General features: G+C 40.2%; 1 protein-coding gene across 2 annotated transcripts in view; it reads left to right on the top strand.

Annotated features, from left to right (window-relative positions):
* Positions 1-498: 498 nt before the first annotated feature.
* The window catches only part of fam102bb (family with sequence similarity 102 member Bb), a 29,053-nt gene continuing 14,052 nt past the window's right edge, over positions 499-15,499 (top strand). The window contains exons 1-6 of one of the 2 annotated variants that reach the window (XM_034179481.1): positions 499-734; positions 5,081-5,201; positions 10,130-10,159; positions 10,398-10,514; positions 11,703-11,749; positions 11,984-12,054. In XM_034179481.1, the coding sequence (XP_034035372.1) occupies positions 589-734; positions 5,081-5,201; positions 10,130-10,159; positions 10,398-10,514; positions 11,703-11,749; positions 11,984-12,054 (532 nt within the window). In that variant the 5' untranslated portion in view covers positions 499-588. Of the gene's footprint in view, positions 735-5,080; positions 5,202-10,129; positions 10,160-10,397; positions 10,515-11,702; positions 11,750-11,983; positions 12,079-15,499 lie in introns of both variants that reach the window. The other variant, XM_034179480.1, reaches the window with a different exon arrangement.

The raw sequence follows: 15,499 nt of genomic DNA, 5'->3' as shown, positions 1-15,499 counted from the left end.
AGCCACCAGGTGACGCCAAACATTCGTGCAGCTTCAGTCCTTTCCCCATATTTTGTCCTGTCAAATCAGTGTTGAAGTTATCCTGAATGACCATCTGGGGGCGGCAGAGAGAAGAGGCGGGCTTTCTTGAACTCACATTGTGTAATTTGTCATTCTTTGTGTGAAATAAAGGAAGCAGTGTCTCATACACAATAAGTGATTAGATGGATGGATTTATTTTGGTAAAATGTATACATGTAAAATACATATAGGTTTGACTGAGTTTATTTTTGCTTATAACCAATGAATAGGTGAACATTATTATCAAATCAAAGATCACAAATAACATATATAATGCAAAGTCTATCTTGAGATGTTTTTTTTAATATTAATCGTGCGCGTGTGTAAACGGTCAAAAAGGCACCGAGCTGCGTGCATCATGAGCTTTTATTTTGAAGAGTCTTAACCAGAAGCAGCTCTATTGACTTTTGCACGATTGTGATTGAGTGTTGTCACGACCAGCTTCCCCCGTCAACACAAACACAATGAGCCTGTAATGAGCGTCTCGGAGCCGTTTGCAGCATCTTCTCACGACCACTGAAGCTGTGAATGGATTTAATGATGATGAAAAAGAAGAAATTCAAGTTCAAGGTGGATTTTGAGCTGGACGAGCTGTCGTCGGTGCCGTTTGTGAACGGCGTTCTCTTCTGTAAAGTCAGACTGTTGGACGGAGGTTTCTCCGAAGAGTCCTCTCGGTGAGCGCTATAAATTAATAAATTATTCTATTTCTCACAAGATCAACTAACATCGTAGGATTAGCATACGCAGCTACTTTACGAGCTAACAAGTGTGTAGACTAGTTAGCCTAACTAGCTTAAGACTAGCTTTGTGTTAGCATCATCATCAACAACAGATGGTTAAAAAAAAATAGTTTACGTTTTGTTCTGATTCAAGGAGACATCCGGTTGCATTATCGATGACTCACAAATTGATCAGCTTAGAGTGTGCAGGCATCAGTTCGTACGAAACTACAAAGGCACTCTGAGTGTAAATGCTTCTGCCATTCTGGAATTTTGCATCTGCGTTAACTGTTTCTTGCAAAATAAGTCACCCCTCATGAATGTACATGTACACAATATCCAAATGTGGACAGACTCGGAAAACTGTGCAGTTTTCATTTTGAAAAGAGACTAAATCGTATGCATCAGCTGCGTAGAAACCTTGCAGATGAGTTAATCTATAGGGATGGATTTAGGATAAGGTCTGGAGTTTTATTTCTCTGAATTGTGTAAATAAGAAAAATACTTTTTGCATCCAGATCACAGGTTTGAATGCTTCTGGAAGTCTTTCACAGTCGCAGAATTCCCGGTTTGTAGCGAGTACCTTGTATGGCAGCACCCTGACATCAGGGTGAATGTGAGGCATTATTGTAAAGCGCTTTGAGCGTCTGGTGCAGATGGAAAAGCGCTATATAAATGCAGTCCATTTACCATTTTAAACCAGTTTTTTGTGTTTTTAGCTTGCCCCATACTGTTACATTATGTAGCCATTTAGCTCATGACTGTGTTTATAGTCTAAAGCAATACTGCACCAATTACCACTGAAATAGTCTCCTGATACCTGGAATATCAGATGATTCACGTAGTGACCAACACCAGTGCATAAGGCCCTTTATAACCTCTGTCCACCTCAAAAAGATCATTATTGTTTGTGTAAAATAACATAAGAATAAGATTGAACTTTATTCATCCCAAATTATGCTAACATACTAACCAAAGGCAGTTCTGTAGGATCCAGAGAAGCACAACACCAGCACCTGCTCCCTGTAACTTTATCTTTTTCCACCTCAGTATGAAAAGCTTTTCAGAAACACAAGCTTTAACATTGCAGGAATCTCCTTACTGATGGGTATGTGACTGATCAATGAAAATCCAGTGTTGGTGTGCACCTCTTTAGAGCAGGGCTATAATTTACAATTTTAATTCTGCCTCCTGTTTGCTACCTCAAATCAAAATTCAACTGAAATTCAAGCATTCATTGTCAAAGCCATTGTTAGTTTATTTCTGAATATTGCACAGCCCTGGTTCAGAGGACTTGGTGGCTTTTCAAATTATATTATTTCCTCTGACAGCATTATGGGAGGCCAACTCGGAGTGCAGGGGAAGTTTGGGCTGCAGTTTTATGTGCTCTCTGTTCCCTTTGCTGATGCCTTTTTAATAAAGACTGATACAGTTTCTGTCCAAGGGGCAGGATAAGGATAAATGGAACTTTAAAGGATAGCCACTTTGAAAATGTAGTATTTTATGGGCACATTTGTCATTTAGCTGTCAAGATAAGCATGTAACAAATTATTCTCAAAAAAAGTCTTCAGTTTGTAAATCTAAAAAAAATTAAAAGATCATGACCCCTAGAACTGTAACTAAGCTATTTTCATTATTGAATAATGTGTCAGTTGTTTTCTTAATTAATCAATTAGCTGTTAGGTCAATAAAAGGGGGGGTCATTCAGTGTTTCCCAAAACATCATATTCATATAGCTTCAAAAATAAATAGATCAGAAATAAATTGTTCACTGTCAGGAATAAACTACCCCCCCCCCCCCCCCCCCCAAACAAACAAAATAAATAAAAAAATCAGAAAATGTTGGGACAATATGGAAAATGCAAACTAAAAGAAGACTGCAATAATCCTTGCATTTACTTTTATTTGTATTTCATCAGAGACAGCAAGAATGCAAGATACTTCATGTTTTGTGTGGTCAACTTCATTTGATATTATACATCCATAAAATAGTCAAAGTAAATGTAAGCATCACTGCAGGTTTGTGCACCCCCCCCCCCCCCCCCCAATTTGGGGTTGTACCAAAAAACAAACAAATGTCTACATTTAAAAAGCTAAAAATGACCAAATTTGAACATTAATAAAAGACTCAAAGTGATTCATTATCAAAATAGTAAGTGATTAAGTTCATTATCGATTAATGATGAATTCCTCAGTTAATCATTACAGCCCTAAGTACCCACATACAAAGAAAGGAGAAAGTAGTTGGGCTGTATCACAGTTTGAAAAGCAGCTGGAATTATGCAGCATATTTAGAGATGAGCTTTCGTGCCTAAAGCCTCTGGTTCTGTTTACTCACACCGAGTAACGGCACATCAACGTGTCATCAAGCTGGAATCCCCAAAGCCCACAGGGTCCAGCTGGCTGGGAGTGTCCTACCTGACTCAGAGTTCATGCTCTGAAATGTGTTAACCTCCGAGAAACGCCTGTTCTTAAAAACATTGGTCACTCGCATAGCTTCCCACTGTCTATAACTGGGGGAGAAAATGATGTTTTGGGATGCAAACTGTTGCTTTTTTTTGTTTGTTTGTTTGTTTGTTTTGTTTTTTAACCGATTCCACTATGAACTCTTAAGCTAGATGCAATTTATTTGATGGACAAATCAATGGTCATTCGTAATGGCTGTTCTGTGGGCGGTCATAACAGAAGGAGCTTGGTTAGGTGAGAGGGAGAGGAGAGAATGCCGTGAAAGACGAACCATCTGGGTATCATCATGCAGCCCACGCATACATGCTTGTTTCTCCTTCACTCTGTCATTTAACTCGTAACTTTCTCTGTTTAACCTCCAGCTATTCTACAAACATTTGTGTGCACTATGACACCGGGCCTTGTATTCTTGTCTTTTATATCTTTAGGAGTCGGGATTGTTCGTAAATCGATTGCCTGGTTGTTGGCATAATGAAACATCCCAAATAAGTGCAGCCATCCTTGGTGCCACGTGCCAGTCGTATCTAATAAGACTACTGCTGCACATTTAGGACAGACTGGATGAAATATTAACACCACGGTAGGATTACATTACCCAGCTTATCTGGAAGTGTACGTAGATCACAGGAGGACATATGACTCTGTAACAAAACATCACTGTTGCATGAGTTTGGTGGACAGATAAATATCCTTGCCGTCCTTCTGTGGTGCAGATATCTGAATACAAAAACTGCAGTAACAATACTGAATTAGTAACCACGTTATATATAACAGCTCAGCTGTCAGCTGCAGTATAGAGATCAAAGGGTGAGAATATTTTGGCATAACACTTAAAAAAAAAAAAGTACAACAAAAATAGCATGATGATGTGTGCAGAGGACAGACAGCAGAATTCAGGTGGATGCTGCACTCTGAAGTGTGACAGCTGCAGCACCAAAAACATCCCACTGCAGATATCAGGCATCAAGGTTACTTAGTAAATATATTAAAAACAATATGTGCAGGAAAACATGTTGTGCAATTATGCTAAAAGTATGATTTTCTGCTCCATGTGTGTCATTATCAAATTATCCAACAAGCAAATGACCGCCACCTGTATTACATTAGAACAACCCTTTTGAAAAGTGACGAGGAATACTTAAAATATTAATTATGCTGACTGGTCTAGGGTCGACAGTAACACTTGTCTGATTGTCCATAGCAGGTAAAATATCAGAAGTGAAGGTTATTTCCTAGTCAGATTAAGATGTAACAGAGGAAACTGGGCCTCATTAAATAGTAGACGCATTGACTCCCAGCCAACTGCTTCAGCAAAAGCTTTATTTTTTGATAATGAGGATCATGAAAGGTTGGTTGTTTGGAAATATATGATTATTGATGAATACAGCAAAAGTTATTTGTATTTTGTGCACAAGTTCAAGTATTTGCATATGAAGGTCTCATGAATGAGGCGTTTACCCATCACATGTTCAGGTGTCACACATATAAGTCACCTCTGGTCCGAGATATCCAAGGCTGTTGTGTTGTAACTGACAGCTAACATTCTTTCCAATGTAGTGCTCGATGGATGCTGATCTTGACATTAAACCATACAGTCGAGCTCTTCTAAGTCACCAAACCACAACAGGAAATCAGCGTTTTGTCTCAGCTGCACAGTGCAATGATTGAGCTGCAACACGAACAAAAACCTCAGACTTCCGATGTTGGTGCCTGTCTCTACCAGTGAAATTTGAATGCGTCATCTGTGGTTTCATTATCCTGACTGCAAAACCTTCTGATTCAAGAACATGCAACATGCTTAGTATTAAATAACATGGAAATCTTTGCTCACACAGGGAGTCGGTGCAGGCCAACTGTGTCCGCTGGAGGAAGAGGTTCTCTTTCCCCTGTAAGATGAGCGCCAACGCAGGAACGGGTGTACTGGACCCGTGCGTGTGTCGCGTGTCTGTCAGAAAGGTACAGCAAGTGGATGTACAAGTGTTTGAGTTCCATAATCTCATGGTTTAAAATGCATTATGAGAGAGTAACATGAAAAAAATGGCTGGCTATTCCTCGTCTCATTGCGGAAAAAAGAAGCCGCGTTATTGACATGTAAGCTCTTGTAAACTATCAAGATTTGTTGGCAAAGACTTCTATTACAAACATATTTCAGAGTGAAATGCATTTGCAGATAAATTCATGATGTGTATCTGCAAGTTAGCCGTAATGTTTCAGAACATTAAAGGGAAATTCTGGGATTTTTCAACCCGGGCTCTGTTCTTAGATGTGTTTGGGTTCATCGGAAGTCGGACGGTGCATTTGGAAAGTATTCACGGCGCTTCACCTTTTACAAATTTTGTTATGTTATAGCCTTAGTCCAAAATGGAGTAAATTAATTTTTTCCCCCCTCAAAATTCTACTTATAACACCCCATAATGATAACATGAAAGACTTTTTGAAATTTTTGCTACTTTATTAAAAATAAAGTAAAAAAAAAATCACATGTATTCACACCCTTTGCTCAATACTTTGTTGATGCACCTTTGGCAGCAGCTGCGCCCTCAACTCTTCTTGAATGTGATGCCACAAGCTTGGTGCACCTATCTTTGGCCAGTTTTGTCCATTCCTCTTTGCAGCACCTCTCAAGCTCCATCAGGTTGGATGGGGAGCGTCGGTGCACAGACATTTTCAGATCTGCCAGAGATGTTGCAATCAGATTCAGGTCTGGGCTCTGGCTGGGCCACTCAAGCACCTTCACAGAGTTGTCCTGAAGACACTCCTTTGATGTCTTGGCTGTGTGCTTAATGTTCTTAGGATCACTGTTGAAAGATGAACCGTTGCTCCAATTTGAGGTCAAGAGCACTCTGGAGCAGGTTTTCATCTAGGATGTCTCTGTACATTGATGCATTCATCTTTCCCTCAATCCTGACTAGTCTCCCAGTTCCTGCCACGGAAAAACATCCCCACAGCATGATGCTGCCACCACCATGTTTCACTGTAGGGATGGTGCCTGGTTTCCTCCAAACATGACACCTGACATTCACGCCAAAGAGTTCAAGCTTTGTCTCATCAGACCAGAGAATTTTGTTTCTCATGATCTGAGAGTCCTTCAGGTGCCTTTTGGCAAACTCCAGATGGAAAAACTGAAATGCTGTCAATACTTTACGGATGCACTGTGTATAGGCCCCGAGGCCCATTGGTGCCACTGCTCATTCCGTAGCATCAAGCAGACGAGAGTATAGAAGGACATAAACGCTTATTGAGTGTTGTTAGAAGGAAAGGTGATGTCACACAGTGGTAAACATACCACTGTCCCAGCTTTTTTGAAACATGTTGCAGGCATCCATTTCAAAATGAGCAAATTTGCACAAAAACAATAAAGTTTGTCAGTTTGAACATTAACTATCTTGTCTTTGTGGTGTATTCAATTGAATATAGGTTGAAGAGGATTTGCAAATCATTGAATTCTGTTTTTATTTACATTTACACAACGTCCCAACTTCATTGGAATTGGGGTTGTAGCATGTTGAGATTCCCTACAATCAAGGGCGTAGGTTTGGTCTCAGCTTTGATAGGGACAATACCACCCCCCCCCGGCCCCCCTGCCCACCACCACCACCCCCTAACCCACTCCTACCATTAGACGCACAAGTACAGCATAATACATAACATATGACGACATATGTCATATGATGAATAATTTAACACTTTATTTACAATGTTAAGCGTGTAGGCAAACAAACAAATAGCTTAAATAACAAAATTGCACCCAAAATCACAAATCTATTCGATAGGCCTACACCTGAGAGAACAAGACAACAAAAAAATACTTGTGGAGCTAAAAAAAAAAAAAAAATAAGTTTTTGCAACCAAGATGTATAATTTATTCTCTTCATCAATAATGCAGTTGTAGGTATCTGGCAACCTAATTTAAAAAAAAAGGGATTTCCAATGATATATATGGTGTATTACGGTAAACGAAGCCTGTGATGTCATAACGCAGAGGAAAAACACGGAAGTTTCACACTAATGCGCCGCTGATTCTCATTCAGCGTAGAGTACTGACGGGGACTAGAAGGAGAGAGCATATCTCACCCATATTGGCCTCTCTTCATTGGCTTCCTGTTAATTCTAGAATAGAATTTAAAATTCTTCTTCTTACTTATAAGGTTTTGAATAATCAGGTCCCATCTTATCTTAGGGACCTCGTAGTACCATATCACCCCAATAGAGCGCTTCGCTCTCAGACTGCAGGCTTACTTGTAGTTCCTAGGTTTGTAAGAGTAGAATGGGAGGCAGAGCCTTCAGCTTTCAGGCTCCTCTCCTGTGGAACCAGCTCCCAATTCAGATCAGGGAGACAGACACCCTCTCTACTTTTAAGATTAGGCTTAAAACTTTCCTTTTTGCTAAAGCTTATAGTTAGGGCTGGATCAGGTGACCCTGAACCATCCCTTAGTTATGCTGCTATAGACGTAGACTGCTGGAGGTTTCCCATGATGCACTGTTTCTTTCTCTTTTTGCTCTGTATGCACCACTCTGCATTTAATCATTAGTGATCGATCTCTGCTCCCCTCCACAGCATGTCTTTTTCCTGGTTCTCTCCCTCAGCCCCAACCAGTCCCAGCAGAAGACTGCCCCTCCCTGAGCCTGGTTCTGCTGGAGGTTTCTTCCTGTTAAAAGGGAGTTTTTCCTTCCCACTGTAGCCAAGTGCTTGCTCACAGGGGGTCGTTTTGACCATTGGGGTTTTACATAATTATTGTATGGCCTTGCCTTACAATATAAAGCGCCTTGGGGCAACTGTTTGTTGTGATTTGGCGCTATATAAAAAAATTGATTGATTGATTGATTACCGTAAGTTCTCATGTAAGCCCTCACTCTGAAAAATTTAACACTGACAGCAAGCCAAGAACCCGTGCTTTCCAACAGCATGCTATATGTTGCATATATTACGGTAAAGTGCGTTCGGTGACTTGAAACGAGGCAAAAGTATGAAAAAGAGCGCAAAAGTGACAAAAAAGTACAGAGACAGACAGCAAACATAAATGTAGTAATTTCTGAGGAAAAGGCAGGATGTTAGTGTCATTTGTGAAGGTGTGTGTGGGTGTACAGTTTATTTTAAGTGTGGGCGCACAGCATTGTTTGCAAGCCCTCCACCCGCCCTTCTTGTTTTTCTGCACCGGAGCAGTGTTGCCAGATATGAAATATGAAACTATCGTACCAAAACCTCAAAATTATCGTATTTTGGGAGAAATGATCGTACACAAACAAAACGCATACAACGTAGCTATTTTAGCGTTTTTTTTTTGTTGTTTTTTTTAATTTCCAAAGAATTTTATGTCACATTTTTAAACAGTAATTATAGTAATGGGGAAACAGTAATGGGGAAACTAGAATGCACTACTAGAAAGATTTTTTTTTTCTGTGAAGGGACACAAACATTTTAATTACCAGACTAGAAAGAGTCTAATTCAACCTCGAGGTGGCTGTCGTCATCCGATGCCATGGCCACTTGTGCAGATTTTGTTGAACACAGAAAAAATGTTGACACCTCCATAAGGAACTTGAACTTTTTTTATTTTTCTTGTATATCTCTTTGCTCTTGTGTTTTGTTCGTTTGTTGTTGCATTTGTTGAAATAAAGTTTAAAAAAAAAAAAAGATGTTGGTTGGGGAATCTTCCTGTCACGGCACAGATTGGATGGGAACTCATTACTTTGTATGGAGAGGGGGCGGGCTTTCAAATGACGTTGTCCCGGGCGGCCAAAGCTATGTGTGTTGTGTCTTTGATGCCGCCTGAGTGCAACGCCTGCAAAATGATTCTTGGGTGTCAGAGAGAGATGCGTGTTTGGGCAACCAACTGAAATTATCGTACATATTGGATTTTTCCCATTATTGATCATACATCGTACAGAGGGCAAAACTATCGTACAAATACGATAATTATCGTACATCTGGCAACACTGCACCGGAGCCACCCATCCTCTGCGCTCCGGGACCTCCCACTTTACAATTAAGCACTGCCTGCCACGAGATGCGCTTTGTTTACGGCCATGTGAGAAGAACGTGAGCCAATGAAATTGCAACATGGGTAACCCTGTCACTCTGGCACGTCGAAAACACAAAACGTGACGACTAAAATTATAGTATCGAGTTCGCAAAAAAAAAAAAGTGAATGATTTTGTTATATAAACAAAAATGCTAAATATTGGTAGGGACTATTTTGCCATCCCAAAATAATGGTTGTGACTTGTCCCTATGGTCCATATGCAAACCTACGCCCCTGCCTACAATGATAAAAATGCACGTTTACCTCACTAAATGTAAAGAAAGTTAGATGCCTAAAATAATGTTCTGCCTGTCCAGCTGTGCTACTCGTTGTTTTTCCGCTACAACAGGAACAAACCTCTCAGCAACAGTCCCTTGGTGTTAGATTGTCAAATTTCAACAACATTCAAAACAGCTGAATAGTAGTGAGTAGAGGAGTTACAAATTTATACATATAACAGTTATACATTTACAAACATTTATGAAGGCCAAATTCTGTTTACAGCACCAGTAGTATGTGAGGGTTGATCAATGAGATTTTTGTGACTTTTAAATTTAACAGACTGAAGGATAAATATGCCATTCTTTATAATGTTTTGGCCTCATTGTTTGTGACCTTTTTACAGAAATTTTTAATCAACATCTTGAAACTGTTGAAATTTTCTACAAGAATGTTGTCCAAACAGTGGTAAAAATGTGTAACACCAAATTATTTTGTAGCCAAAAGCCATCTAATACAGCACCAAACATTTCACTAGTTTTTCCTTGAGATGGAGGCAGCACGTTTTAATTCAGCTTTTTGACATCAGGAGCAGAAACACATTCCCTAACTTCTGATTTAGTTTGTGCTTCCGTTTTACAGGAGCTGAAGGGCGGAAAGGCATACGCGAAGGTAAATCCTCCACAGCTTCTTCCATTTGTAAACCAAATAATACCCATCTTACCTAAATTTAAATCTTCCTTAAATATGCAAGGAGCTCACTGACTGAAGGTCCTCATGTTGTGGCGTTTGCTGCTGGGGTGTGATGGGAGGCGTTAATGTTGTTTGGAGTTTGTCTCGTTATCTTGTACAGATTGTCAGAATTGTGTTGAACGAGGCCGACGTTCATCCCGTCATCCTTCTCCTGTAGATCGGTTTTGCAGATCTGAATTTGGCTGAGTTTGCCGGCTCAGGGAATACAACCCGTAGATGTCTGCTGGAAGGCTACGATACCAAAAATACTCGTCAAGATAACTCCATTCTCAAGGTAACGGGTAAAAAGCCTCAGTTTGCTTTTAGTCTTGCAATAATGTGAAATATCAGCTTTTATATAACGGTTGAGCGGATCCTTGTCATTTGATTGGTGCTTTATGTCACATGACATGGATTATTCATCCCATTTGTGTTGCATTGCATTTAGAGTGCGATTTGGTTCCATACATTTGGTACCATTGCACTCTGCGCGTGCACATGCACGCGCACACATGCAAAGCAAATCCACTGTACTGTAAGCCCCCTAGAGGCTGTTAGCAGGAAGTTAGAATGAAAAGATGGACTAATTTCTTTTTTTTTTTTTTTTTTTTTTTTGCTGCACGAAGGAAATACACAGTCCTTATTTGGTAGTACACATGCGCACAAGTGCGTCCCTTTTGAATGAGTGCGCGCACGCGGGACAGCAACAGAAGCGAGGCGATTTAATTGAGCTAACTGACGATGCTAGTTCTTGTAGCACACACCCGCACGCACACACACACACAAAATCCACTCCTGTACACCATCTGGATGCATGAAAAGCTGATGTGATTTTTGGCTGGACTGAGGAACTACACAGTCTTTTTTATTGGAAGTCCTAAGTCAGTGCACAGCAGCACGAACTACATGTCACAATTTGGACTTTAGCAGCAGTGGAACACCAAAATGTAAGTCCCTTTTCTGTTGTTTAGAAAGTTATAAAATAACAAATGACAAGGATCTGTTTTAGCCGTTATATAAAACAAATAATGAATGTTTTTACAGTCTTTCAATGGAACGAATATTTGATTTGGTTGTCTCATTGAATGGTATGTTCCAGCTTTTACCTCATGAAATATTCATACCATTGAACTCAAACATTTATTATTTGTACTTACGTATTACTTGTATCAAGGGGAGCTTTGAAATACACTCTGTGTTCTGCTGACTTGAAGTGACCCGCTGCAAGAGGCCATTAGCTCCTGGTGGATTTTGAAAAAAAATTCTCACATCACCAATGAAGTCACACAGCTCCTAAAAGGATTCATACAGTTTCAAAAACTTCTCCAAACACTGTGGGGATATACACACTCCATTCTTGTTGAACATTAGTTACATATTAGCTTCTCCTAATTATTTGTTTGATTATCTCATTATTTGTTTGATCTCATCATATACTGCTAAAATTGTTAGAACATTTGATGTATTTTGTTGTTTTAAACAGGTTATCATCAGTACGCAGCTCATGTCAGGGGACCCCTGTTTTAAAACGTAAGTTATTTTATTCATATGGTTGTAAATCCAATGTTTGCAGATGGCCTAATACAGGGGAATGATAATTTAATTAAATGACTACTGGCCATTTTAATGTTGTATCTGTGCAGGTTTTGGGTTTCTGGGTTAACTTGGTTCTGATATGAGTCTGCCCCGCCTTCCATGAGTATAAAATTGATTATGTATTTTTCTTTTTAAAAAGTGGCCTGATTTTCTTTTCTCTCCTGCCAGGCCTCCTTCCACAGCCACAGTAATCGGGCTCCAGAGTGATGGAGAGAGTCTGCTGGAGGAGAGGAGAGGAGGTGACTCATATAAAACCGGTGTTGGTGAGACAAACCACATTGCTCTGCTTAGTCAGTCTAGATGCTTTTTCCCTCTTCAAGGTTCTTGTTGTACTGCACAGTGTCTGTTTGTGTGCTGCCTTCCTTCTGTGTGTCAGTGCTCGTGCATACTCTTCAAAATACAAACACAGTTACACCTTTCAATTGTTTCAGGTTTAAGTATGTTTTAGAAATTGTCGGTCGCTGTGTTAATTCCTCAGAGCCGTTGTATTTGTTGTGTGCAGAGGTGAAATTCCCTCCTGTTGATATGCATGAATAGTTTCACAAGGCTGAACATTTGGGAGTTACTATTAAACTTTTAAATCAGCTACATGAGGCACATCCTTCTTAGAATTTGGGTGAGGTAAAGATAAATGATCTGCTGTTAGGGCCCTGAATGGTAGGACACCCCAATTTGGTCTCTGCCTTAATTATGGATGGAACGGTGGCTCTGTTACACCACTAAACTGCAGAAATGCATGATTCGGTGGAAACTTCACATCCTTGAATGAATCAGGAAGAGCATTCGGTGTAAAACTTATGCTGAATCAACATGTAGATCTGTGGGACACCAGTCCAGTGCAGGTTACTTCCCCAGCTGAAGCTGGTCCCCATTTACAGCTGGGTGGACTGAGACTGTGTAGAGTGAGTCTCCTATCCAGGTTCACAGACTGGTAGTATGAGTGGGACTCGAACATATTAGTAGGCCAGCTCCTTATCCACTTTGCTACCTGCTCTACAGGTGGCGACCCCAAGTGAAAAAGGGAAGAATCATTAGTTGCTCCCCTAATAATACACTACTCATCAAATCGTTGAACATACTTCAAGTAAATAAGAATTTATACTTTTGACTGGTAGTGTATATGATGCAAACATGCATGATAACTGATCCATCCCTGGTTTTGTTCAATTCTTGCTACACTTCTCTTCCCCACCCCCCCCCCCCCCCCACACACACAAATCAAATCAAATAAATTTTATTTATATAGCGCCAAATTACAACAAACAGTTGCCCCAAGGCGCCTTATATTGTAAGGCAAGGCCATACAATAATTACGGAAAAACCCCCAACGGTCAAAACGACCCCCTGTGAGCAAGCACTTGGCAACAGTGGGAAGGAAACCCCCCCCCCTAACAGGAAGAAACCTCCAGGAGAACCAGGCCCAGGGAGGGGCAGTCCTCTGCTGGGACTGATTGGGGCTGAGGGAGAGAACCAGGAAAAAGACATGCTGTGGAGGGGAGCAGAGATTTAATCACTAATGATTAAATGCAGAGTGGTGCATACAGAGCAAAAAGAGAAAGAAACACTCAGTGCATCATGGGAACCCCCCAGCAGTCTACGTCTATAGCAGCATAACTAGGGATGGCTCAGGGTCACATGATCCAGCCCTAACTATAAGCTTTAGCAAAAAGGAAAGTTTTAAGCCTAATCTTAAAAGTAGAGAGGGTGTCTGTCTCCCTGATCCGAATTGGGAGCTGGTTCCAGAGGAGAGGAGCCTGAAAGCTGAAGGTTCTGCCTATCATTCTGCTCTTACAAACCCTAGGAACTATAAGTAAGCCTGCAGTCTGAGAGCGAAGCGCTCTATTGGGGTGATATGGTACTATGAGGTCCCTAAGATAAGATGGGACCTGATTATTCAAAACCTTATAAGTAAGAAGAAGAATTTTAAATTCTATTCTAGAATTAACAGGAAGCCAATGAAGAGAGGCCAATATGGGTGAGATATGCTCTCTCCTTCTAGTCCCTGTTAGCACTCTAGCTGCAGCATTTTGAATTAACTGAAGGCTTTTCAGGGAACTTTTAGGACAACCTGATAATAATGAATTACAATAGTCCAGCCTAGAGGAAATAAATGCATGAATTAGTTTTAGAGGTGTGTGTCCTCTGGCTTCATGGATAGATAAAGCTGGGTATCATCTGCGTAACAATGAAAATTTAAGCAATGCCGTCTAATAATACTGCCTAAGGGAAGCATGTATAAGTGAATAAAATTGGTCCTAGCACAGAACCTTGTGGAACTCCATAATTAACCTTAGTCTGTGAAGAAGATTCCCCATTTACATGAACAAATTGTAATCTATTAGATAAATATGATTCAAACCACCGCAGCGCAGTGCCTTTAATACCTATGGCATGCTGTAATCTCTGTAATAACATTTTCTGGTCAACAGTATCAAAAGCAGCACTGAGGTCTAACAGAACAAGCACAGAGATGAGTCCACTGTCTGAGGCCATAAGAAGATCATTTGTAACCTTCACTAATGCTGTTTCTGTACTATGATGAATTCTAAAACCTGACTGAAACTCTTCAAATAGACCATTCCTCTGCAGATGATCAGTTAGCTGTTTTACAACTACCCTTTCAAGAATTTTTGAGAGAAAAGGAAGGTTGGAGATTGGCCTATAATTAGCTAAGATAGCTGGGTCAAGTGATGGCTTTTTAAGTAATGGTTTAATTACTGCCACCTTAAAAGCCTGTGGTACATAGCCAACTAATAAAGATAGATTGATCATATTTAAGATCGAAGCATTAAATAATGGTAGGGCTTCCTTGAGCAGCCTGGTAGGAATGGGGTCTAATAGACATGTTGATGGTTTGGATGAAGTAACTAATGAAAATAACTCAGACAGAACAATCTGCGAGAAAGAGTCTAACCAAATACCGGCATCACTGAAAGCAGCCAAAGATAACGATACGTCTTTGGGATGGTTATGAGTAATTTTTTCTCTAATAGTTAAAATTTTATTAGCAAAGAAAGTCATGAAGTCATTACTAGTTAAAGTTAAAGGAATACTCGGCTCAATAGAGCTCTGACTCTTTGTCAGCCTGGCTGTCATTCTCAGCATCTGTGTGGATGTTAAAATCGCCCACTATAATTATCTTATGAGCTAAGCACTAAGTCAGACACACACGCCCACACTTCTCTGGTTTTGCATGTGTGTGTCATGTTGCTTGTTCCTTCTGGAAGTGTTAGAGGGTAGCACAGCTCATTCATGTATAATTTATATTTGCTCTTGTTTAGATTAGCCACAATCTGCCGTGACCCTGTGGGCTCTTACACAGATAAAAATAGAATTATATGCACATGTACTCTGAGGGGGAAGGGGACGTTTTCTTCTAACCTTTTCCAAAGGTTTAAACTGTTTGGATTATGTTGATTGTGGTGGAATGACAGATGTGAAAACATCTTTTTTTTGTATTATGTTAAAATGTTTCCCATGTGACAGAGGGACACTTAAGAGTCAATATTTTTAAAGTTCAGGCAGTTTTACATTAGGGTGTGATTCATGCCGACTCAGATTTCAACAAAACTTGGCTCAGAGAGGGAACCTACCAAGAAATGAACTTTCCCAAAATTTCTCGACTACAAACCAAATGGTGATCTTGCCAGGGGTCATCAAAGTTCAAGGCAAAAAATATGCAAA

This window comes from Thalassophryne amazonica, chromosome 10 (assembly GCF_902500255.1).
Source record: "Thalassophryne amazonica chromosome 10, fThaAma1.1, whole genome shotgun sequence".
Lineage (NCBI taxonomy): Eukaryota > Metazoa > Chordata > Actinopteri > Batrachoidiformes > Batrachoididae > Thalassophryne > Thalassophryne amazonica.
This window is presented reverse-complemented; position numbering and strand designations above follow the sequence as displayed.